Below are 24335 nucleotides of genomic sequence, written 5' to 3' on the forward strand. Positions count from 1 at the left end.
TACACAGGACATCATAAGTTTACAATCACTATATTGCACAGATTTAATAAGAAATGGATAACGTAGGAAAATCCCCACTGGAGGTGGGGCCAAGAGGGTAGTATGAGGAGCATTTCTAGCCTCTCATCATCGACTGTTGGGAGAGAATTGCCGGCCCTCAGTGGAGTGACCAGTAGGGCTGCCAAGAACAACTGTAAATTAGACAGACCACCACGCAAAATGGTGGCTTCTGATTGGCCCCCACATGTCAATATTTAGCAAGGAGAATTTAGTACTCATGACAAGCCTTATTACAGTATCAACCCACATTTCACTGCACCTTCTGCCTGTTGCAGCTGGCTGTAAGGAACACAAAGTTCTCTTAAAGAACTGAACATTGACATAACTCACAGAATGTGCCTGCACTGGGAGACATGCTGCTGGAGAAAACAGCTTCACAATTATCCACTTTACAAAGCAGAAGGATGAATATGTGCATGAAAGGGTTTCTGAGCTCCCCTGCTACTAGTTCCTGAAACAAATGAGCCCCATAAAACATTCCTTTTCATTTTCTTGTTTTACATATTTAAATTGTTCCAAGTCTGAACATTGCACTTTTATGATAATTTTCACTTTATTTTCAAATAGCAGCCTCATTGTTCTCTCTGATTTACAAAGTTAATTATTTTAAAATATGCTTAATATAATTAACCTTTAGAGCAGTAATTTATATGGTATGTAAAGCAATACTGTTTAGGGTCAATAACCTCAAATTGGAAATTATTTTGAAGGTAGTGCCAGCTGATGCTGAAAGATGCAACTACTGACAAGAGGAAGTAGGAAAGAACATAACTAAGGACCTTGTTTATATTTTGTCACTTGGGCCGTTCTTGCGCCAGGATGAAGAAGCAAATACCTTCGTTGCAAGGGGGAACTGGCAGGAGCCACCATCACGACGGTTCCTGTCAATGCGGAATACTGTTTGGTGCAGGGTTGCGTCAGCATGACGCAAACCTGCACCAGACAGCTTAATCTTTTTATTTTGAAAATGAAAATTTCCAAAATTTGATGTTGTATTTCAGAATAAAAAGAAATAATGCTCCCCCACCATGCAAGTCTTCACCCATAGTAGGGGGAGCATTATTTACATTTTACTGTCCCTCACCACCAGGGCTTGCATGGCGGTGATGGAAAGTACAAAATGGCTACATGCCAACCCATCTAAATTGGGGAGGTGGACATTTAGCCATTTCTCCGATGACCCTTACTCCTCAGTGCTATTGGAGAAATTTGGCCATGGGGGAGATGGTGTAGTCTCCGCAGCGGTCAAACTGATGGTTTGCCCAAACTTAAATTGGACGGACAGCCAACTATGTGGAGTTCCCTTCCCACTAATGTATAAATCGGGCCTAAATGTCCAAAATGTAATTGCACTGTTCTGTACTATACACTGGAGAACAAATCTTTTAATTTTGAATTTGAGATCTGTCAGTAAAAACATCCTGCACCTTTAAAAACAACTGACTCACAAACATTTAAATGAAAGATTATTTTTTTTCATATCTACTAAAAAGTTGCTCTATTCAAAATTAGGGACATATTAATTAATAGAGAAAATGGGTAGTCTGAGAAAACAGGGGAAACGGCTACAAAGAAAAATACAGGTGGGGTGGGTGGAGGGGGCACGGAAGGGGGGCCAGCGGGAAGCACGTGGGGGGGAGTATGCAGCAGCAGAGTGAATGGTAAAAAATTTAAATAAAGCACTTACCTGATTCTGGCGGACGCCTTGTGCTCCTCTGCTGCAGTTCCTGTCCCAGGAGTGCCTAGGACAACATCACAACTCCCATCCAATCAAAGCGCTGCACTCAAGCATGAGAGTAGCGCAGGGATTGGCCTGAGCGGGCTGCTTTGACGCTTCTCTCAGGACAGGGAGTCTGTGCTGTTTCTCTAACCCGACTGTTCAATACAGCCGAGTTAAAGAAAAGTAAGTGCACATGTGTGTTTGCCCGGCCTAAGACAACCGGCCAAACACATATGCAAACAGGAGAGAGCGTATGTCCAGTCACTTAAAGGCACTCCACTGGCTAAAAATTTACAATAGGGTCAAATTCAAAACTCTGAGCCTCATGCACAGGATAAAATGGGGCAATGCTCCCAGATATCTCCAAACCCTTGTATACACCTACACTCCTGCCCGATGCCTGAGATCTACTACACAAGGTCTGTTTTGTGTCCCCAAAACCTTCCGTGCAAGGATGGGAGGTAGATCTTTCTCCCTCCTAGGCCCGAAACTTTGGAACTCCCTTCCGTTACCTCTCCGCCTAGAAACAAGGTACACTCACTTCCGTAAAGCCATTAAGACCTGGCTTTTTAATCAGTGATCTGCCTTTTCCTGCCTCTTGGATTCAGTATTCTGCTCTAGCGCCGGGAAGCCCTTTTTGGGCATCTGTCGCGCTTAATAAACCCAATAAATAAATAAATAAATAAGCTTAAAAGTGCACAAAACATTCTTCCTTTTCCCTCCCATGGCCCGGCCCTGCCACTCCCTGCACACGCTGGCTCAGAGCCAGCAGCTAAAAAATATAACGATGGTAAGATATAATTTTATTTTTAAGCTGTTGTCTTTGACCAGTGGGACGATGCTCCTCTGCCACTGCGGAGGATCTGCCACTGGAAAACAGATGTGGAAAGGTGTTGATGGACTTAGGTAGGGCCCTTTCTCGTTACCTGTCTTTAGCCCCTTAAAAATGAAATATCCCAAAAAACATATTTTACCTCTTATTTATTTTGCTCCAGAGGAAAGGCTTTACATTCACCATGTCAAATAAGAGAGATGCTCTTGCTTGAGTACGGAATGCTAGCTGTACATTAGAACTTGGAGAAGAAGCTGAAGTAAAACACTGGATATTCAACTGGTAGACTAATGGTCATGTCGAAATGACATGCTTCACTCAACATGCCAAAATGTTATTCTGACATGGATGAGAAAGATATTTAAGAATTCATCGAAAATGTGCCCTTGTTTCATCTAAAACACCAACCATAATTTCTCTGACAAAATGACCCGCCTCATTTTGTTCATTTACTACAGTCTCCTACATAGGAAAAGCTTTCAATTCTACAACTCTCATTCTACAAAGTGGCGTTGAGGCGTGCCTCACTGTGCCATGAATTTGGAGTGTTAGTAATCTATACGTTCAGTAAAAGTCTGTTGACAATCTGCTGTACAACACTGGGGATCAGCTGATAGGTTCTGTTGCTGTGGGAAGCTTTATTCAGTATGTCAAACTTTTTTCCTCACACATGGCTGAGGAAGATATTTGAGAATTTATGTAAAAAGAGTCCAAATGTTAGCTTCCATAACAACACAAAAAAATGATAAAAATACACTAAAAGATGATGGACAGAATGCTGAATATTGTCAAACATTCATCCACAGTCACAGATCTAGGTTAAATCATTTATTTTTTTGGTCAACATATTGGCCCAGTTTGGACCCAGCCATATGTGAATCAATCTTAGCCCTGTTCCCCATGGGAACAGCCCAGCCCGAACTGCCAGGCCAAGTCCTCCCTGGACCAGAAAACAAGCATCCTGGGACCGGTTTCGGAGTATCCCCCCTCATCAACCAGGCTGACTTGAATCCAGTGGCATAGCGAGTATGGGACCCACATCTGGGCATACACTTCCTACTTCGGGTGACTATAACAACACAAAAGATGATGGACAGAATGATAAATATTGTCAAACGTCATCTTCTAGAACCTCTGTGAGAAAATCATTTGAAAATTTTTTTTCTCCCAATTAAAAATCAACAAATCCCAGCAGAGGATCCGCATTCTTCGATTGGCAAACTCACAATAGAACTCGCAGCGATTCTTAAAATGAGTATGATCAAACACAAATGATTTATATTGTGAATTAAATCTGCATTGACCCTTTATATTTATTCAATTTTGTGAACCCCAAAAGAAAGCATTTCAATAGAACAAAATGTTCTAGAATATGTTCGAGGCACAGGGAGGTCCTGTAGGGCCCCCTTGGTTTCCTCTCTGCCAGGGTTTTCATGGCCGTCGAACCGTCATGAAAACCCTTACAGAGAGAAAACTCGCAATATACTTGGCGGGACCGTGGCAGTCCTCTCAAGCATATTGCGGCCTCTGACCACCATTCCTATGCCAGGGAATGGCAGTTCCCTGGCATAGCCGGGGGTCCCAGGGCAGTTCGACTGCCCGAGTTGTAATCGGGTGGTCGGACAGCCTGTGCTGCGGTGGCTGGATCTACCCCCACGACGAGTCTGGTGGACCTCGGACCGCAAGACTCGTAATAGGGCCTTTAGCCAACCAACCTTATCCAGCCTCCATTTCTACTTTCTTTTTTTTAAGAACTAGGGTGATTTCCTTGGACATCTAATATCAACATTATTTTGGCATGCACCGTTTAGCATATGCATTGTTTGAACAATTCAATTTGCAATAACTGAGAGCCAAAGAACGTTGCTGTATTAAGGGCTTTTTTTACTCATTGTTGTGCTCTTTTGCCATCTGGCTTTACTTCACCCTCAGTGTCCCACCCCTTCCTGCCTCGCAAACTAAATCCAATGCAATAGCGGTGTCCTTTTTCCCAGCCAATGTCTAGCCTGCATGGCTGCGCTCTCCTACTGCTCCCTCTTTCCCACAAGTGCCATGTTTGAGGGGAGTTGGTGCGAAAAGGAGTGATTCAGTGTATTGACCTTCCTGCATTGAGTTATTGAATTGCAAGTCTAAGGTGCAGCTGCCCAATGGTACCTAGTCTACAGTGGGCAGTGTATTTGAAAACTCCTGAAAATACTGCATATTTATAATAATTGTGTTGCACAGTCTCTGCACATTTAATTGATTAATTCTAATACCAAGAGCAGAGAGCAAAAATACTTTGATGTGTGTAAGACAGTTTTGTTGCCCATTGTTTTGTCTAGCATCACTGTGGGTGGACCAGTCAGAGGATATAGTATTCTATGGTTGATGAACCATGTCAACATGGTGGGGTCCTTTTTCACTCCTGGGTATATCCACCTGGTTTTTCACTTCTGCACCCCTCATATTCTGATAAATCTTTCAATAATTTACTATACAGATCGCCCTAAAGATGGTAAATATCCGCTTGAGCGAATATGCATATTATTATAGACGCTGCCACCCTTCTTGCTTAGGGGCAGCCACATATAAAGCGCCATGTTTGAATCATGTCTGTGCACTCCACACCCAGCATCTCCCCTCATAGGACATCCAGCATTCTCCAACCATTAATTCTGACAGAGTTTTGAGTAACTCAATGGAAATCGAAATTCAATAAATTTTCAGGAAAGAAAAATGATTTTAGGAACCCCTCCACCAAAAAAATAGCGAATGGTATTTACGTTGTTTTTGTGGCATCCTTAAGGAGCAAAATATCTATCCTTCCCATGAGAGTCTAAATGGAAAGTATAAAGACAGTCTACATTATGGAAATTCCTGACATTTCTAAAATTGTCAAAGCCCATTCAGAGATTCAAAGAAACTCTCACCATTTGCATTCTCTTTTTCCCTGTCAAATTAGGATTTATTTTAAAGGTAGATAAACACTATTGACAGCATGAATACCAACAAGTGGAAATATCAACATCACACAAAATGTTGCAAAGATGATTCTGAAGTAGTCTTTAAACGTTCTCAAGCAGCTCAACAAACACTTACAATCAATCAGGGGAATTGTAAGCGCGCTACTCACCCGTGAGGATCTCAAGGCGCTGAGGGGGGGTCCGCAGATCTGTTAGCCGAAGAGCCAGGTCTTGAGGGCCTTCCTGAAGGTGTTCAGGGAGGGGGCGCGTTTGATGTCTGCCAGTAGCTCGTTCCAGGTCTTGGCTGCAATGTGAGAGAAGGATCTTCCGCCTGCTCTGGCTCTGTGGATGCACGGGGTTTCGGCCAGTGCGAGGCTGGAAGATCGGAGGTTCCTTTTGGGTACGAGGAAGTTGATTCTGTTGTTGAGGTATTTGGGTGCGTTGTTGTGTAGGTATTTGTAGACTTCATTTAAGGTTTTATGACAAACGTGACCAAAGCCTGAGTGAAAGTATAGGGTGCATGGAATGGTGATCTATATAAAGCATGAAATTGCCATGTCTGACATCTTAAAAATATAGAGGAGTAACAGGTTATATTTGTGGTGGCTAGACACACTGAGGGATTCTATGTCTGAAACACTGCGGACATTATTAATTCATTATTTCCTTCATTCAAATTGTAAAGCATATTTTCGTGTGTAGCTGTCATCTTTGATTAGCTAGTAAGCTGATTCTGAAATGACATGGGGATACACAATTTTGAATTATCTCTATTCATCCGTTGTCAACTCTAATTAAGTAAATAAGCGGCCCGCGTAGTTGCCATCAAACATCTATGTCTTTGAATTCAATAAAAACTCAAAGATGGATTTTTACGCCCGCAGTATTTCTTTTGTGTGGTGATTAAGCTAAATGACATATATTTATTTCCTAAAATACAATATATTGATTATAAAATAGCCTGACTACACATATTAAACAATGCATTAGGGAGTGCTACTAACATGATGTGAGAAGAGCTCAGAACTGGAGGTCACATATCAACAACTGTGGGGTCACTGGTAATGTTGTACACCTGAGCCCCTTTCTCAGTTACTTGTGTATAAATGGAGGCCACAGAAACGTACTTTCCCTATAGTAATCCACCACTAATGCTTTTGCGTTCTGGAGTAGCGTGCTACTCGCCAAAAAGCGCTTTGATGCCTCATCAGGGGTAGTAAGCGCTATATAAATACTATTACAATGCTGCTAGCTTCAAAAGATAAAGTATACCGATTATTCCATCCAAAAATATCCATCCTCCATTGCAATGTGTACTATGCAGTATGCTCTAATGTGCTGAAAGATAAACGCATACATACAAGGGTGCTATCAAATAAAAGTCCGTATTCATTGATGGCGGTGTGCTAAATGCGACCAGACCAAAGTGTAACATCGCAGGAGTTGTAATTTGCAATCAAAGGAGGGGGCAGAGAAGGTTAAAACTGAAATGTTTACAAATGATGAGAATTTAAATGACACTAAACACCAATATAGGCTTGTGGACAAGAAACAGGCGCTGGATGTGCACGGAAGCAAGGCTGGGCAGGCTGCCTTCGCTTGTAGATATGATGTGTCTGAAAGCTTATTATGAAAATCAATCAGAACTGACGCGGGGAAATGAGATTGAGATAGAAGCAACGCTTGATAGACTGCAAGGAGAGCACAGGTGGTTGGCAAACAACCGTGGAAAGGCAAATGATTTTATCACAAGTTTTACCGAAGAAAAGGAAGCGTTCGGTGGGAAAGTGAAGGGAGGCGATAAACTAATGTCAGAACCTGAGGAGGAAATTGTATGTTTAACTGATGAAATTGATGACTCGATAAGCGCATACCAGGGGGATGGCAGACGAGAAACAAGTGTAAAGGACGTGCGTGTAACACAAAAAGACACTGCATGGAAAGATCAGCAGTTGTGGGCCGGGGCATGGCCAGAGATGGCGGACTGGGATGCTGATGAGGAGCAGAGCACATCAAACGTTGTCTGGAGGAGATCAATATAGACATGTCCAATCACAAGAGGGCTCTAAGATTTGATCTACTTGGGAATGGGGGGCATTTGATGGACCCTATCAACTTGACTTCCCAAAGGGTAAGGATGCCCAAGACAGATATAGCACTGTCCTTGAAGAGCCATTTCTGCAACGTGTCAAAAGCAGGCTGTTAATGCAGCGGCTCTCACAGAGTGCTTTACCACTCTGAGGCCACGGTGTACCTCATGCGCTGAGACAGTGGCTCTGAGTGTGTCTCGTGTACCTCATGCACTGGGACAGTGGCTCTGAGTGTGTCTCGTGTACCTCATGCACTGAGACAGTGGCTCTGGGTGTGTCTCGTGTACCTCATGCACTGAGACAGTGGCTCTGAGTTTGTCTTGTGTACCTCATGCACTGAGACAGTGGCTTTGAGTGTGTTTCATGTACCTCATGCACTGAGACAGTGGCTCTGAGTGTGTCTTGCGTACCTCATGCACTGAGATAGTGGCTCTGAGTGTGTCTCACGTACCTCATGCACTGAGACAGTGGCTTTGAGTGTGTTTCATGTACCTCATGCACTGAGACAGTGGCTCTGAGTGTGTCTCGTGTACCTCATGCACTGAGACAGTGGCTCTGAGTGTGTTTCATGTACCTCATGCACTGAGACAGTGGCTCTGAGTGTGTCTTGCGTACCTCATGCACTGAGATAGTGGCTCTGAGTGTGTCTCGCGTATCTCATGCACTGAGACAGTGGTTCTGAGTGTGTCTCGTGTACCTCATGCACTGAGACAGTGGCTCTGAGTGTGTCTCGTGTACCTCATGCACTGAGACAGTGGCTCTGAGTGTGTCTCGTGTACCTCATGCACTGAGACAGTGGCTCTGAGTGTGTCTCGTGTACCTCATGCACTGAGATAGTGGCTCTGAGTGTGTCTCACGTACCTCATGCACTGAGACAGTGGCTCTGAGTGTGTCTCACGTACCTCATGCACTGAGACAGTGGCTTTGAGTGTGTTTCATGTACCTCATGCACTGAGACAGTGGCTCTGAGTGTGTCTCGTGTACCTCATGCACTGAGACAGTGGCTCTGAGTGTGTTTCACGTACCTCATGCACTGAGACAGTGGCTCTGAGTGTGTCTTGCGTACCTCATGCACTGAGATAGTGGCTCTGAGTGTGTCTCACGTACCTCATGCACTGAGACAGTGGCTCTGAGTGTGTCTCACGTACCTCATGCACTGAGATAGTGGCTCTGAGTGTGTCTCACGTACCTCATGCACTGAGACAGTGGCTTTGAGTGTGTTTCATGTACCTCATGCACTGAGACAGTGGCTCTGAGTGTGTCTCGTGTACCTCATGCACTGAGACAGTGGCTCTGAGTGTGTTTCATGTACCTCATGCACTGAGACAGTGGCTCTGAGTGTGTCTTGCGTACCTCATGCACTGAGATAGTGGCTCTGAGTGTGTCTCGCGTACCTCATGCACTGAGACAGTGGTTCTGAGTGTGTCTCGTGTACCTCATGCACTGAGACAGTGGCTCTGAGTGTGTCTCGTGTACCTCATGCACTGAGACAGTGGCTCTGAGTGTGTCTCGTGTACCTCATGCACTGAGACAGTGGCTCTGAGTGTGTCTCGTGTACCTCATGCACTGAGATAGTGGCTCTGAGTGTGTCTCACGTACCTCATGCACTGAGACAGTGGCTCTGAGTGTGTCTCGTGTACCTCATGCACTGAGACAGTGGCTCTGAGTTTGTCTTGTGTACCTCATGCACTGAGACAGTGGCTTTGAGTGTGTTTCATGTACCTCATGCACTGAGATAGTGGCTCTGAGTGTGTCTTGCGTACCTCATGCACTGAGATAGTGGCTCTGAGTGTGTCTCGTGTACCTCATGCACTGAGACAGTGGCTCTGAGTGTGTCTCATGTACCTCATGCACTGAGATAGTGGCTCTGAGTGTGTCTCACGTACCTCATGCACTGAGACTGGCTCTGAGTGTGTCTCGTGTACCTCATGCACTGAGACAGTGCCTCTGAGTTTGTCTTGTGTACCTCATGCACTGAGACAGTGGCTCTGAGTGTGTCTCGTGTACCTCATGCACTGAGACAGTGGCTCTGAGTGTGTCTCATGTACCTCATGCACTGAGATAGTGGCTCTGAGTGTGTCTCACGTACCTCATGCACTGAGACAGTGGCTCTGAGTGTGTCTCGTGTACCTCATGCACTGAGACAGTGCCTCTGAGTTTGTCTTGTGTACCTCATGCACTGAGACAGTGGCTCTGAGTGTGTCTCGTGTACCTCATGCACTGAGACAGTGGCTCTGAGTGTGTCTTGCGTACCTCATGCACTGAGATAGTGGCTCTGAGTGTGTCTCGCGTACCTCATGCACTGAGACAGTGGCTCTGAGTGTGTCTCGCGTACCTCATGCACTGAGATAGTGGCTCTGAGTGTGTCTCATGTACCTCATGCACTGAGACAGTGGCTCTGAGTGTGTCTCGTGTACCTCATGCACTGAGACAGTGGCTCTGAGTGTGTCTCGTGTACCTCATGCACTGAGACAGTGGCCCTGAATGTGTCTCACCACTCTGATGCCCCAGCTTCACACGGGTGTCTTGTCAAAGTCAGGCTGTGGTTCTAAACTTCTGCCGGACCTCACTGAGGCCACCGCTGTAGCGGTGTGCCTCGCACTTGTTAAAGTACCACTTGCCATCGCTCTAAGGGTGTTATTCCTAACACTAAGTTCACAATTTTGGCCGTGTGCCTCGAGGATTTGAGGCAGTGGCTCTAAGAGTGTGCCTCCTCCCACAGCTTCAGGAGTGTGCTTTGTGCATTTGAGGCTGTTGTTCTAAGGCTGTTCCTCTCCAAACTGAAGAAAACAAATAAGTGATGGTTGGAATGCTTGAATTAATTTCAGCCACTACCAACCACTCTGGGGGAACATTTCAATCCATTTTTCCCCTCAAAATGCCACTTTGGGCAGGGACCACCCGGATGCACATCAGGGTCGGTTGTACTGCAGTAGAAACTGTCTAGCCCACCCTTTACTACAGTTGTACTACAGTAGGAACTGTCCAGCTGATCCTGCAAGGCCACGCCCCCTCTGAACAGGAAACAAGCCTCCCCAGTCTGGTTTCTGCCTATTTGGACTTTGTCGGTGAGCTGCAGCTGGATTTCTATGGCACTGTACGCGCATATCTGGGCATACTTGTCGCACTTAGAGTGTTTCATTGAGTAAAAAAGTTTGATCTCACACTATAGTTTGTCCCTAAACATCACATCAAATATAAACACCTAGGACCATGGCAAAGGGTGACACTTTGATTAACGTCTATATTTTGATAATGTGCTGAAAAATGATTGGTGTGCATAGTCAGAACAGTCCCATTGCATCACACTCAGGATGTTTTCTGATTTGACTTTATCTATCAGGACTTTCAGAATTATCACGGAGTAGATTTCACTGTTTTCATTCAACAAAGTGATGGGTTTGCATGACTTCACTTCCCTGGATGACCTATTTATCAGAGATTTAATTATGTTTCAGCAATGGAATCAGGAAATATTAGTGAGCTGCACACCAAGGGCTATAACTATTATCCCTGACAACTACAGCAGGGCCTCCAGTCTTACAATAGTGAAAGGTGCTTCTGATTATTGAAAACCACATTGAGCCACTGATATAAGGTTTCAGTAATGGTACACATAGGCAAAGTAACTTAAACACCGCCCCTGGAGTACCCTAGTCCTGCCCTTGGGAGCAAAACCAAGAGATGTATCGCAAGAGGTTTACAAAGGATCCATTGGGCATCTTTGCTCTTGTCAATAGATTACCTCTAAGAGGTTGGTGTTTTATTTGGGGTTATTGTCGCATTGCCATACAATACATACAATGGCGCTGCACTGATTTGGAGAGCTAGGGCCCGAAAGTATCTCATTTTCATTATTAGGCAAATTGTTTTGAAGTCTATTGGTTGGTGACCACAAACTAGTAAATCAGACAGTTCTTTTTAACATACATATTGCATACTTAACTAGAACTATTCGGAAAGATACAATTTGCAAGGCACGTGGAGACTTCACAACTCTTTACAAGTAAACATACCTGTACCCTTGCCTCCACCCCCTCAACAAATACACAGGGTATACTTCTGTGAATATGACAAATTAATGTATGTGAGTATGTATGTTCAGGCATTTATATAGCTCAAACAGGGTTAAGAAGCAACGGAGTACAGTAAAAATAAGAAAGAAAATAAATGAAAGCAAGAAGCAATGAAAGGAGAAAAGGAAAAAAGTAAGAAGGGTCGGAGAAAGAAAACGAAAGTAGAAGAAACAAAGAGAAAAGGTGAGAGGAGCAGAGAAAGGCAAAATAGAAAATGAAATAGAAGAGAACAAAAAAGATAGTGAGAAAGAAAGAACATAGAAAGAAAGAAAGAACAAGGCACACAAAATGTGAAACAGAGATAGCAACATATTGATACATACTAAAGAAAGAAAAGAAGAGAAAGGTATTTAGAGAAATTTGGAAAGACAAGATAGAAAGGAGAGAAAAAAGAGAAAAAAAGAGAAAGGAGACAAAGAAAGGAGAGAACGAAGAAAGTAGAAATAACACAAAAATGTGAGAAAGTAAAAACTGCAGAGAATGTGAAAAGAACAAGCAATAATGAAGAACAACAGACATACCGAAAAAAGCAGGGAAAAAGAAAAAAGAGAAAGGAGGAAAAGAAAGATGAAAAAATGAAGGAAAAATGAAAGATAAAGACCAAAGTGAAAAAGAAAGGCATGAAAGAAAGAAAAAGAAAGTAGAACCTTGACAAAGAGGGAAGGACAAGGCAGAAATATAGAAAAAGGGAAAGGGAAAGAGGGAGAGGAAAGAGGCAGAAAGAAAAGTAAATAAAACAGAGAAGAGGACAGAAAAAAAGAGTCTGAAAGAAAAAAGAAGGAGTGAATAGGAAGAGCATGTGGAAAAGTGATGGAAGAAAGGGAAAAACGTAGAGAAAGAGGAAGAATAAGGGGGAAAACAGACATACAGTTAATAAAAATAAAATTAAGTAAACTGAAATAAGACAAGGGTAAGAAAGATATGAAAAAAGGAATATGGCTATAGAAGAATAAGCAATGGGGTAATAAAACCAATAGAAAATAAACAGAAAAAGACGGGAGAGGAACAAAAAAAAAGAACAAAAGGTAGAGAATGTCAGAGGAAGTGGCAGAAGAAAAAAGAAAAAAGAAGCAGGAGAGAAAGAACAAAAAATGATGAAAATTTCAGAAGCAAGTGGACTTGCACTATCAGCTACCCAGGGCTAACATATATGGGAACATAATGATTAAAGTTTTGAATTGAACATTCGGGTCCATGGCAGGCAACAGGCAGGTCTTGGTAGGGAGAGTACCATACCATTTTTTTTACAGGTAGCTTTACCCCCTCCCGGAACCCATGACGTGAAGCCAATAACGCCTTCACAGTACACAAGTTGTCTTTCACAGTACAGCGGCTTTTTGGAAATCCCACAAGGTCGCAATGGCAAAAATGTGAGTTTTGCCATTCACACAACCCCCACAGGTTAGGATATGCCTTAGCGTGCGCATACCGCCATGGGGATCCTGGTCCTGAAGAATGCTTAGCTAAAAGTGCATCCATAAGCAGAAACATGTTGACCAACTTACACTTCATTGATTCAATCGGACTATCCTGGTTAACCTAACCAGCCAGCTCACGCCCGTCTCACTTGTTTTAAACGATCACTGGTTTTCAATCATTAAAATTACCATTATAATTACTTTGGGATAAAACCAGCGATCTTTTAACCTGCACTACCCTTACACTTACACCATCCCCCACCAAAAAAGCTCTGCTGTAATTCAGGCGTTGTAGCTCACCAGGGGGACATTCGGTCCTTCTGGTGGGAACCCAATGATGAAGCATGTCACCAACTAGGTTGGTGAGTGAGGGTCCTTTTAAATAAAGAGGTTTCTCCTCGTGCTGCCCTAGTAATTCCCTCTTTTCTCACTCTTTTGTTGTTATAAAGTAAAGTATTGAATTGGCAGCTGCATGTTCTCAAACAAGTACACAGGCATGTTCTCAAGTGTGAGCTACTCAGAAGAAGCGTCTGAGCTGCTGGCAGCTCGTAATGGACCCGTTAAAGACCTACTGGCGGAAGGGTTGGTTCGCTGCCCAGTGACAAATGTTTTGGTGCACTTTCTATTCCTTGCCACCCAATATCCTCACCCATCCCTAAACCCTAAACATATGCTTGACCTATAGCTCTATCTATATATCAACATATATAAAATTCACTTACCTGCATAGGAATTACATTTTCATTGTCAAGGCATGTGTGGTAAAGGCATATGAGTTGTAAAAATGTTTGTGGTAAAGACATGCATGGTAAAGACTAATGCGCTGTAATTGACGAGTGGTAAAAGTTATGCGTGGTAAAGACTGCACTGGTAATGCTGTTTCACTGTGGGGTCACTTGCTAGCTATGAATAACCCTGCTGACACTGAACAAACTTAGCAGGTTTAAAACAAGCATTGGCTAACCCAGTAAGTCTGGCATATATGTGGCAATGCAGGTAAATACAATATTCACAAATGCTTTTTGCATGTATTTATCACATTTAGGCTTACCCACCTAACTACATCAATGCTGATACAAATTTGTAGCACAAAAGGATTTCTTTCTGCACAGGCATCGTCTAGGAGATTTAAAAAAATGAATGAAACACAAAGCCTGATGATTGAGTGCACTTTTTGGATATAATATAAACCCTAATGAAGTCCAGTGGAAGCACGGAATTAACTTACCAAAAGCCAATAGAATGAAGTGAGGGAGAAATTCTGTTCATGATGGGACCCAAAGCCCACTCTGTATATTTTAAAGAAATGGTAACAATAGGTGTGCAGACTTGTTAAGCGAGACCTAAAAAAGGAGGCATGGGACTCTTAATAACAGTTGTCCAGACGCATGGGAAAAGTTATCATGACCATATTTATGGCACAAAGTAACACGTGCCAATCTTTTGACTTTCAATTCTTGGGTAAATCCCAAATTTAAATAACTTGAAATGCTTTAAACTGGATTTCTTGACTGAAGTCCTGCAGTTTTTCACACCTCAACAAAATCTGGACAAACAATTTCAAAATACGATAGTTGGAAAGAGTTCTAAAATGAAGGAAGTTAAAACGTTAGCAGTACTGATGGGACATTTTTTAATTACACCCGCGTAGAAGGGTAAATTCGGGATAAAGTGCATTTCCTGAAGAAGTAGGATGTTCTCTGAATTTGCCAGAACTCTGCATATGTTAATGCACCCACTCCCTGGAGCCAGATTGTCTGCCCCAATAAACAGGATATCAGGCTGTAAGGCCTTATCCTCATCTGAGAGGAGCCTGGACTGCAATAAGTTGGGGGGTTGGGGGTGCCGTCAAGCTCTTTGCCAGGGCCGGTTTTTGGCCACTTTTGTTATTGCTGCAAAAACGGCCCTGTAACAAAGACTGCCCCCAGGGGTCCAAAACCGGCCCTCACCCGTGCGGCCCACTAGAGGATTGCCGGTGCCCGCTACGGCCAGTCCTGCCCTGATGGTTTCCTCCGACACAAATGTGACAGACAACCCAGGGCCGGCTTTAGGGCAGTGCGACTGGTGCGGCCGCACCGGCCGTTGACCTAGGTAGAGGGGTGCTGAGCTCCGGGGGGTAGTACCTAAAAAAGGGTAGTTTGGGTAGATATACATTCTTATTAGTGTTTACCAGTGCTCTAAAACAAATGAAATGCATGTGAGAGAGGGGCTGTGGCGAGATAAAGGGCACTGTTGCCCAGTAGTAGTCATGGGGGGGGCACCAAAACTAACTGTCTTACCGGGCACCATCAGCGCCAAAGCTGGCCCTGAGACAACTCGTCTGCGTTATAACAAGTGCTGTTGGTCAAACGCTCAGTCATGCACCTTGTGCTGCGGCAGCACAGTTTCTGCTGCTAAATAAGGCCCATTTTTCAGTTTTATTAAAAAAAAAAAAAATCTTCATCAAATTGGTAAATTCCATTTTAAAACAAACGCATGAAATGTCGAGCCATTAGACTTCACAACTTCACATTAAGCAAATATGGCAATTTAAAAAACAAAACAAAAAAATAAATGGAATTGTGAGCCCACGGACTTCGCAACTTCGCCAAACAGGGGAAAAAATGCACGTCTGAAATAATTGTATGGTCCCTTCGAGGTCGGAATGCCCGAGTCTGTAGTCGTCAGGCAATTCAGAAGGGATTCAGACTGCAATGTGCCACTGCAACTGCCAATTGCTTTTATGAATAAATTCGTATTTGTCTCTTTTAACCTGTCATTCTCTCCCCACGACATAAGTTTGTTATGACAGATCTCCCAAGCAGTGAGATGGAAATGCCAATGTCTGACCTATTGAAAGTATTGTAATGTGTGTCCTTCAAGTGCACATTTAATTAATTTCTCTCGATGGGCCTTTTGTGCTCTTTCTATCCTTACCTCTGAGAATAAGGCATGCTGTGTCATCCGGCCCCAGTGTCATTTATGAATGACCCTCAAGTGGTGCAAAGTAAATGCTAAAGAGCTGAGTCACAAAGTTTAGTTTATGAGCACAAATGGACAAACAAAACAGTGTACCTTGCGCATGCGCAGATCGGTTATGCCTGCACTGGCACACTTCCACATATAAATTTACTGATTCATAAAACAGAAGAAAATTATTCCCCTTTGCATACCCTGGTACCAGCCTGGTAGAAGCCAACAATTTAACTACTTCAAGGTGCAAGAAGCAACAATCTTTTTCAATATTTCCTGGCATAGAGAAACTTTCACCTTTGCTGCTCTGTTAGGGCAGGGCCAAATCTTTTACTATTCTCATGATTACATCTGAAAATCACTCTGTTCACAACATTCCCTTAGTTGCAATTCACATAGATTCCCCTGGCTGTTTGTTATGCCTTGTACAATATATATATAGTGCAGATCTCAGAAACATGGCCTACATGAGCACATGGCAGTCGCACAATAACGTTATAGTGATGTCTCTCCTGAATAGTCTTTACGTTTGAAAATGAGTGCATGCAATTGAATTGTATTGTAATTGCATTAAATAGCGCTTACTAGAACTGATGAGGCGTCAAAGCGCTTTTTCGGTGAGTAGCACGCTACTCAGGAACCCATGGAAGATTAGTGCTGAATTAGTATAGTGAAATATTTAGTAATTTGAGCGGTGGATATGTTAGTCTGTCATTTGGATTAAGAAGGATAGTGCAGGGATAGATAATTCTGCAGTAACATTAACAAAAACATCAATAAATAAAACCATGCATGACCACGATTACCTATCTGAAGTTTGTCCACAACTGAGCACAGCACCACATGAGCGTGGTAAGTGAGCAGAAGTAGAAGTTAGATGGAAAAGAGCCTGAACTGCAAAATTGGTAGCCAGTTGGAAGAGTCCACCCTCAACTAGAAAACACGGCCTTCTGGTCCTTTGTGCGAGTTTAAGACATATTTTGAAAAGTGCAGAACCCAGTCTTGCTAAACCCTTTCTGCAAACTCCACAGCCTGCCTAAGTATGTCTGCGTACACTAATAATTTGTTTTGTTAGGCTTTTAAGGGTTTTCTCCGTGTGCTACAGAATTAGCCAACTTCACTTTTTATGGGATTTTAGCCATGGTTATTAAGGATCCTTCTGTGCCTGACCTTAACTGTGTAGGCTTTTCTTGTCCCTATAGTCGATACATTTCAAGGCCACTGTACCTACATCTATCATTGGCACATTTAACTTTCTGTAGCCTTCAAGTTAATGAAGAGCAAGGTCCAACCTAAGGGAAAAATTCCCTTCTGGCAATGAAGAACCAATGTGTGATCTTGTGCAGTTCTGTGGCAATCCATAGAGCTGTTGCTGTGTACTCCTGGGCTGAAGCCCCAAGAAGGACTGGTACTCAAGGCGTCCTGAGGAGGCACTTGTCATTGTTTCTGAGAGGTGTGTGTCATTCTTCTAAGGGGCATTTTGTGTCCGCGTTTCTGAAACGAGTGCTTTAAAGTCTTCTAGGAGCACACTATAGAGCGCTCCAGGCAGGCGCATCAGTTTTTTGTAGTAGTTTTATACAACGTGAACTTGGCCCGAGGGCTTCACAAGAGAACCAGATGGTACACATTTTTAGGCATAGGACTTTAACTGATTTGCCCAGAATCACAGGATGTTGAGCTGAGTTTGGAATTCATACCTAGTTCTCCAATTTCAGAGTCGGCAGCTGTAGCTGAAGGTCACATCTCCTACCTAGTTTCTGTTGTGGCCCATATTTCATTGCGGATGTGAAAGAATAGATTTTGCTTGTTCTTTAGCACTGGGCTCCACTGACTGCCAGAACTCTATGACTTGCCACGACTTTTATCTGACAGGCGGCCTGGGTTTTGGAAAGTTGCAAGGGATGTGCAAACAGATATTTTTGGACCAAGACTTTCTGGCACTGACCACTCTTTGGACATCACTCAGTGTCTTCAAGCCAGGAAACCTCACAGAGAGCATAGATGTTTGCAGTTTCCTTTGGCAGTTCTTTGGCATCTGGACCGGGGGATGGCATGGGCAGTGCCAATGTGAGCAGATGATGCTAACATTTATCTATGGCTCGGGAAACTGATATCTGCTAAAATCCAGTTTTGATTGAATATTGCATTAGGACTCTGGTGCCAGGACATGCACTTACACTGAAAAAAGGTCTGGAAAATAATATAATTTTTTATACTAATCTTTTCTTCGAAGAGAACTATTGCAAAACCAGAGCAACTCTGTAGACCAAATTATTTTTGCATGTTTCATTTCTGTTCCTTCATTACAGTTAAAACCAAGATTGCACACCAGTGTGAACTCAACTGTGAAGCAGGCATTGCTAACACCATTCCAATTAAAGATTACAGTAACTCAAATCTGTTATTAAAAGTATGCTAATTCCTAATTGCACGTTTGGGCAATACTTTTCGCTGGAGCATGAACGTTGCAGAATCCTAAAGAGTCCTCTGGTAGCCCCCGAGCAGAAAGACGCATTTGCCACCCATTGCATTCCGCATCCAACACAAGGGACAGTCATGGCCTTTCCTGCAAACCTAATGGCACGTGATACAAAATAGTGTTTTAGCAAGTCTATCTTGTGCCCCAAGTCAAGCAAGGAGAAGGATTCATCTGCCCCAAGTTTGGTAGTAAAGACAGCCATAATTGGGGCTCACATCCCTGAACTGCTGACATGGCACCCATTCCACTAAAAGTATCTGCACACACGGCTGCATGAAAACTCTTAACCAGAAACAAGGATGGAGCAATGCATGCCTGCACAGTTCAGCACAGCACAGCGTGGACGAGGATGCAGTGGTTCAACCCGCAGTGGGGGTATGGGCCAATCAGAGTGGAAGGTTCAGTCTGCAAGAGAGGTGACGATTTCCACCTCTCCTCTCTGGGGGGAGGAAGTTTGGGCTAGACCCAGCCTCGGGTTAAACCGGAAGAAGCTGGTGATGTAAGTTACCATGAAGTGATCCATTAAGATGCGGAATGGGTGAACAATGGTAGAAACCTATAACTCTCCGTCTTAGCAAGTTTTTGGAGGGGAGCAAGAGGTGAGTGAGAAAAAGCCAACAGGGACACGGATAAGTGACTTTGCTTTGTTTTTTGGAAGACAAGAGCTAAACAGACCACAGTGACCAGCAGGAATGAACTGTACCTGTGCTCCTCCACTTCCGGTTATTGACATGAATATTGATTATGGAGATACCAATGAGGTTTCAGATGGAGTCAAGTACTTTTTGCAAACTATTCAGATTAAACAATTTCATAAATTCATACTTGACTGCGTTACTATTGTGTTCTATACATTTTAAATCTTACGTTCTGTATTTGCATGGCCAGAATTTGTGTGTACTTTGTACTGCAAGGCGCATCCCGAGATGCTATATGAACACTCCTTTTGCTCATCGCTTGCTTTTGAGGAAGCGCTACATGAAACACCCCTCATTGTCTACCAATAGTAAACCAGATATGAGATGGGCCACGTTCAGTTCATCATGCTCTGAGAAACCCTTTGATCTCTGCCTAAACTGTGCTTAGCACACTCTGCCTCCCAGACACTGGGTTCTCAATCTGAAGCAGCCAATCGTACGGAAGAGACACTCATAAGAAATACACATAGCATAACAGTATTTTGCAAATGGGTATTTTTCGTTATATTTCACTTTCCTGAATTGCTTGGGTATGTATGCATGTGTTTATTTGTATAGTACAAACTTAGCCAAAGCACAGCACTGGGGCATCTGCAACCCACATGGACCAGCAGTGATGTCAGAGCAAGGAAGGCATTTCTTTGTGAGGGTTGTATGGCGAAACCACGCAGGAGTTAATTGCGACTCAATAACATGGTCTGAACAATGACTGTGTCTTTAAAACGCATTCCTTTTCCACGCAAGTCATTATTCTGACTTTGCTTAGGAAGAGCGCTGGAGTTGGAATAGTATAATTTACACTTCCAGCTCCAGTCTGTGCAACAGTAAGGAAAGTGTTGGACTTACGGTCCAACATCAATCCAAGAATGCTTTCCTTAAGGCGAGTCATTGTAACGACTTGCGTGGCAAAGGAATGCATTGTAGACACATTTGTGGTTCGGACCACGCAGTTAAGTGGGGTTCGAGCCGCGGTGTAAAGGCTGTTTCCCCTTTGTGAGCAGGAGCAATGGTTGGAAGTTCCTGTATATTGTCTGTGGCATCACACCTCACTAAAGTCAGTTGTGTGACTGAATAAATCCCTTTCACAGCCCACCGTCGTACCCCTACACCTTCTGCCCCAGCCTCCGTCTCCTCCCTCTGGGGTATCACAGCTGTGGCTCTCCGTTCAAAGTAAATCATTCATTCAATTTTCTCTATGCATGCAATACAATTTACATAGTTTCTTTCTTCAGGTGCAAAGGCAAAAATAATGTTATATTTCAGACAAGAATTGCAGTACTAAAACACTAGCACACATTTAATGTCATGCCCTTAAATGGGAAAATGGTGCGCTTCCCTACTTTGAGGTACACAAAGAACACATTATTCTCACTATTCACCTTTGTGGGCCTACATGATTCTCTCAACTTGGGCTCCAGACTAGGTATTGACACTGCTACACCGCAAGAGGAAACATGCAAGCCTAAGTCAACTATATGCCAAACAGCCAGCAAAAAACCACACAAAATCCAGTGGCACGGGAAGGATGGCAGACCTTGGAAAGCTTACCTGAAGGACATCTGGAAAACTTGTCCTTGGTTGACCTGCTGCGTCCTGTTGTTGTAGCCGTGCAGCATTTCCCCAAAGAGGGTATTGTTGAGCTTGGAGTCCGGCTTTAGGCACTTGGGGCCCTCGCAGATATCAGACAGCATGAGGCAGGACTTGCCATCTGGGGCCAGCTTGTACTCTTCTACACAGCTAGGAAACACAAAAAAGACAGATCATCAATCAATGGACACCAAACACATCTGATGGACAATGGTAAGGAAGGCATTGAGAGATTGAGAGTGGGTGATAAACTAGAACATTGCAGAGGAGACTGACAGACTATGGCATCTGTTCCTGAAGGTCAGAGGTTGGAGTGGACTCTAAATATATGAGCTGATCTATGCGAATTGTACAAAACTGGGTTGTAATGCAGTGACTTCTGCAAGTATTACCAGGTACAGGGAAGCTTCCTCTTCATCACTGTATGGATTATAGGCCTTATTTTGTCGCAGCGGTGAGGAGACTGCCTGACAAGCAGTCAGTGGGCCGACTGCTGCATTTTGATGCGACTGCCGTGCTGGCAGTTGGAAAGTGCTGTTTAACACAGTGGCTTGTACTGCGGCCCAGGAAAGAGCCGCAGCACAAGCCGCAGTGTAAAAGAGCACTTTCTGCATATCCATGCACCGTGTGCCATGCACCATATGGTGAATGGTACACGGAGCATAGATGTGAGTGGGGGCACTACATGTGTCCCAGGGCCATTTTGCAGTGACCCACGAGGGACAAGGCCCCTGTTTGGGGCCACTAAAGTCCCTTTCCTACAGCCTTTTCATGATGGTCTGGCCGCCATGAAAAGGCTGTCGGAAAGGGACATCGTAATCCAGATGGTGGTGCCTGCCTCAGCATAGCCTCCATTTGGGATCACGATTCTGACTGCTGCCGTATTGTGATCTCAGATCCTGGCGAAGGCAGCCGTCCATCCCCTGGCAGAAAAGGGTCCGACCACCGGCATTATAATACAGCGGTGGGACCGAAGGGCTGTCGGCGGAGGGACCGCCACTGGCATCCTTTCTTTCTGACATCTCCTGCTCTAACACTGTACTATACATGGTAAAAAATTACCTTGGCACATCACAGAAATGTTTTCAACAAGAGCGAAACATATAGGTTGACACTGAAAATAAGCACAGAACACGGTGTTTAAGTGAGACACTAACATACACTGAATGCTAGAACGGGCAAATTATCTCACAAGAGGAAAATGATGATGCTTTGATCTATAAATTCAATACACCCAACAATTTCCTAACTACTGAAATATTCATAATGAGTAGAACCCTTGCCCGATCATCCAGTTTCAGTTATATACTTTAAGAGCAAAACTTTAGTGCCACACTGTGTGGTCTCTCCCCCTAACAAGCAGCACTAAAGTTGTATCTATGGAGGGAACTGCCACGTACCTCATCGACAGGCGGACGGTATGTCCAAAGGACCTGAAATACTCAAACATGATGTCCAGCAAAGCAGCACGGCTCTGGACCGCAGCATCCCTCGAGTATCACATCATGCATGCCAATATTCCTTATCTGCATGTGCACACCTTTGCTCAGAGGTGGGCAAACCACTGCATGCTCGAGCCAGGCTCGAGCCAAGTGCCTTGCTCTGGCTCAGCCTGAGGTCCTCTTTTGTCTTGCAGCCCACAAAAAGCCGAGCTTCTAGGTGGTCTCTGCCTCCCACCTATGATCAAACCTCATGGGCAAATAATTAAAGACATAGCTTGGGAACTTCAATGTAAACAAAGATAGAAAAAGAGCCATCCATCTAGTGGCTGAGCTGAACAATAGCAAACCAGAAAACTTGGGATCAATCCTTGTTTTCAACTTGACCCACATTTTTGATCCTAGGCAAATGTTTTATTTCACTGAACCTATTTATTCATCATTATCACAAATGAGACCGCCTTTGAATACGCGTTTGTAGCCTATAATGTTGCTCCTTGTTTAATAAGAATCTACACCTCATACAAGGTAACCATGACAACTGACTCGCCTCATAATTCACTGGTAGCATTCCCATCATTTTGTGGTGAGCCCTGAATGTTTATAAGTTTATGGTAAAAAAACCTATCATTTTTAATAAATGCATCTCAGTGCAGTTATATACGGTAATATAATAAGGCAAAGCGTTTCAGCATGCTAAGAAATATACTTTTTTTTATAACATTTTAAAGCCACTTTATCATATTTGTATGGGATATTTGCTGCATGATTTACATGGCACATGTCATCCTGGCTTGGGTCCTGCACGGGCTTTCAGAGTCGAGTCAGACCTTTGCCTCTACTCTGGCTCACCTCTGGAGCAGCATCATAGCCATCTATACCCACAGCAGAAACACACTCTTAGACACACTATGCCCTCACTGAGCAGCACCATACCCAGCAGCTGTACACACGGCACAGCAGGGACACACTCGGCCACCCCTGAGCAGCAGCATAGCCAGCAGTTCCCACAGCATAGCAGTGACATACTCTACCACTAGTGAGAAGCACCACAGCCAGCTGTGCACACAGCATAGTAGTGACACACTCAGCCACCCCATGACAGCACCAAATACACCTTTGCACGCGACACTTCATTACCCCTAGGTAGTACCACTGGCAGACGTCGCACTGGACTGACATCCATTGCCACCCCTTGGCAGCACCATGGACAGCTCTACATATAACACGAACACACTCTGTTGACCACTGGCAGCACCATAAGCAGTTAGTTGTACACATGCCGCTGACGCTCTCTGTCATCCATTGCAGCTGCACATAAATGTCTATACGTAACCAGTCCACAGTGTCATCCACCAGCATCACCACACGTTACACAGGACTGACATATGAGCCACGCCTCAGCAGCAGCTTAGACTGCTCCTAGCGCAGCACAAACACAATCTGCTCCCCTTTGTGGAACCTTAGACTGACTAAGTATAACAACGGCAAACTCTGCCACCCCACAGGCAGCACAAGAAACAGCTGTACGAGTAGCATGGATGCACTCTGCTACCCCACAGGTAGCACAAGAGACACCTCTACTGCTAGCACGGATACACTCAGCCATCCCTAGATTGCATCATAGATACAGCTCTATAAGTAGCAGGGATGCACTCTGCTACCCCCAGGCAGCGTCATAGATACATCTGCACGAGTAGCACAGATGCACTCTGCCACCCCCAGATAGCATGAGATACAGCTCTACGAGTAGCACGGATACACACTGCTATCCCCAGATAGCATCACAGATACAGCTTCACGAGTAGCACGGATGCACTCTGCCACCTCCAGAGAGCATCACAGATACAGCTCTACGAGTAGCATGGATGCACACTGCCTTCCCCAGATAGCATCATAGATACAGCTCTACGAGTAGCACAGATGCACTCTGCCACCTCCAGAGAGCATCACAGATACAGCTCTACGAGTAGCACGGATGCACACTGCCATCCCCAGATAGCATCACAGATACAGCTCTACGAGTAGCATGGATGCAC

The 24335-nt window shown here is 44.1% G+C and overlaps 1 protein-coding gene across 2 annotated transcripts in view; it reads right to left on the reverse strand.

The window, feature by feature from the left end:
- Positions 1-24335, reverse strand: part of ASTN2 (astrotactin 2) — a 2498474-nt gene that overhangs the window by 724381 nt on the left and 1749758 nt on the right. For both annotated transcript variants that reach the window (XM_085612137.1, XM_085612129.1), the window contains one exon: positions 20819-21007. In XM_085612137.1, the coding sequence (XP_085468263.1) occupies positions 20819-21007 (189 nt within the window). The remainder of the gene's footprint in view (positions 1-20818; positions 21008-24335) is intronic.

Source organism: Triturus cristatus, chromosome 1_2 (genome assembly GCF_964204655.1).
Source record: "Triturus cristatus chromosome 1_2, aTriCri1.1, whole genome shotgun sequence".
Classification (NCBI taxonomy): domain Eukaryota; kingdom Metazoa; phylum Chordata; class Amphibia; order Caudata; family Salamandridae; genus Triturus; species Triturus cristatus.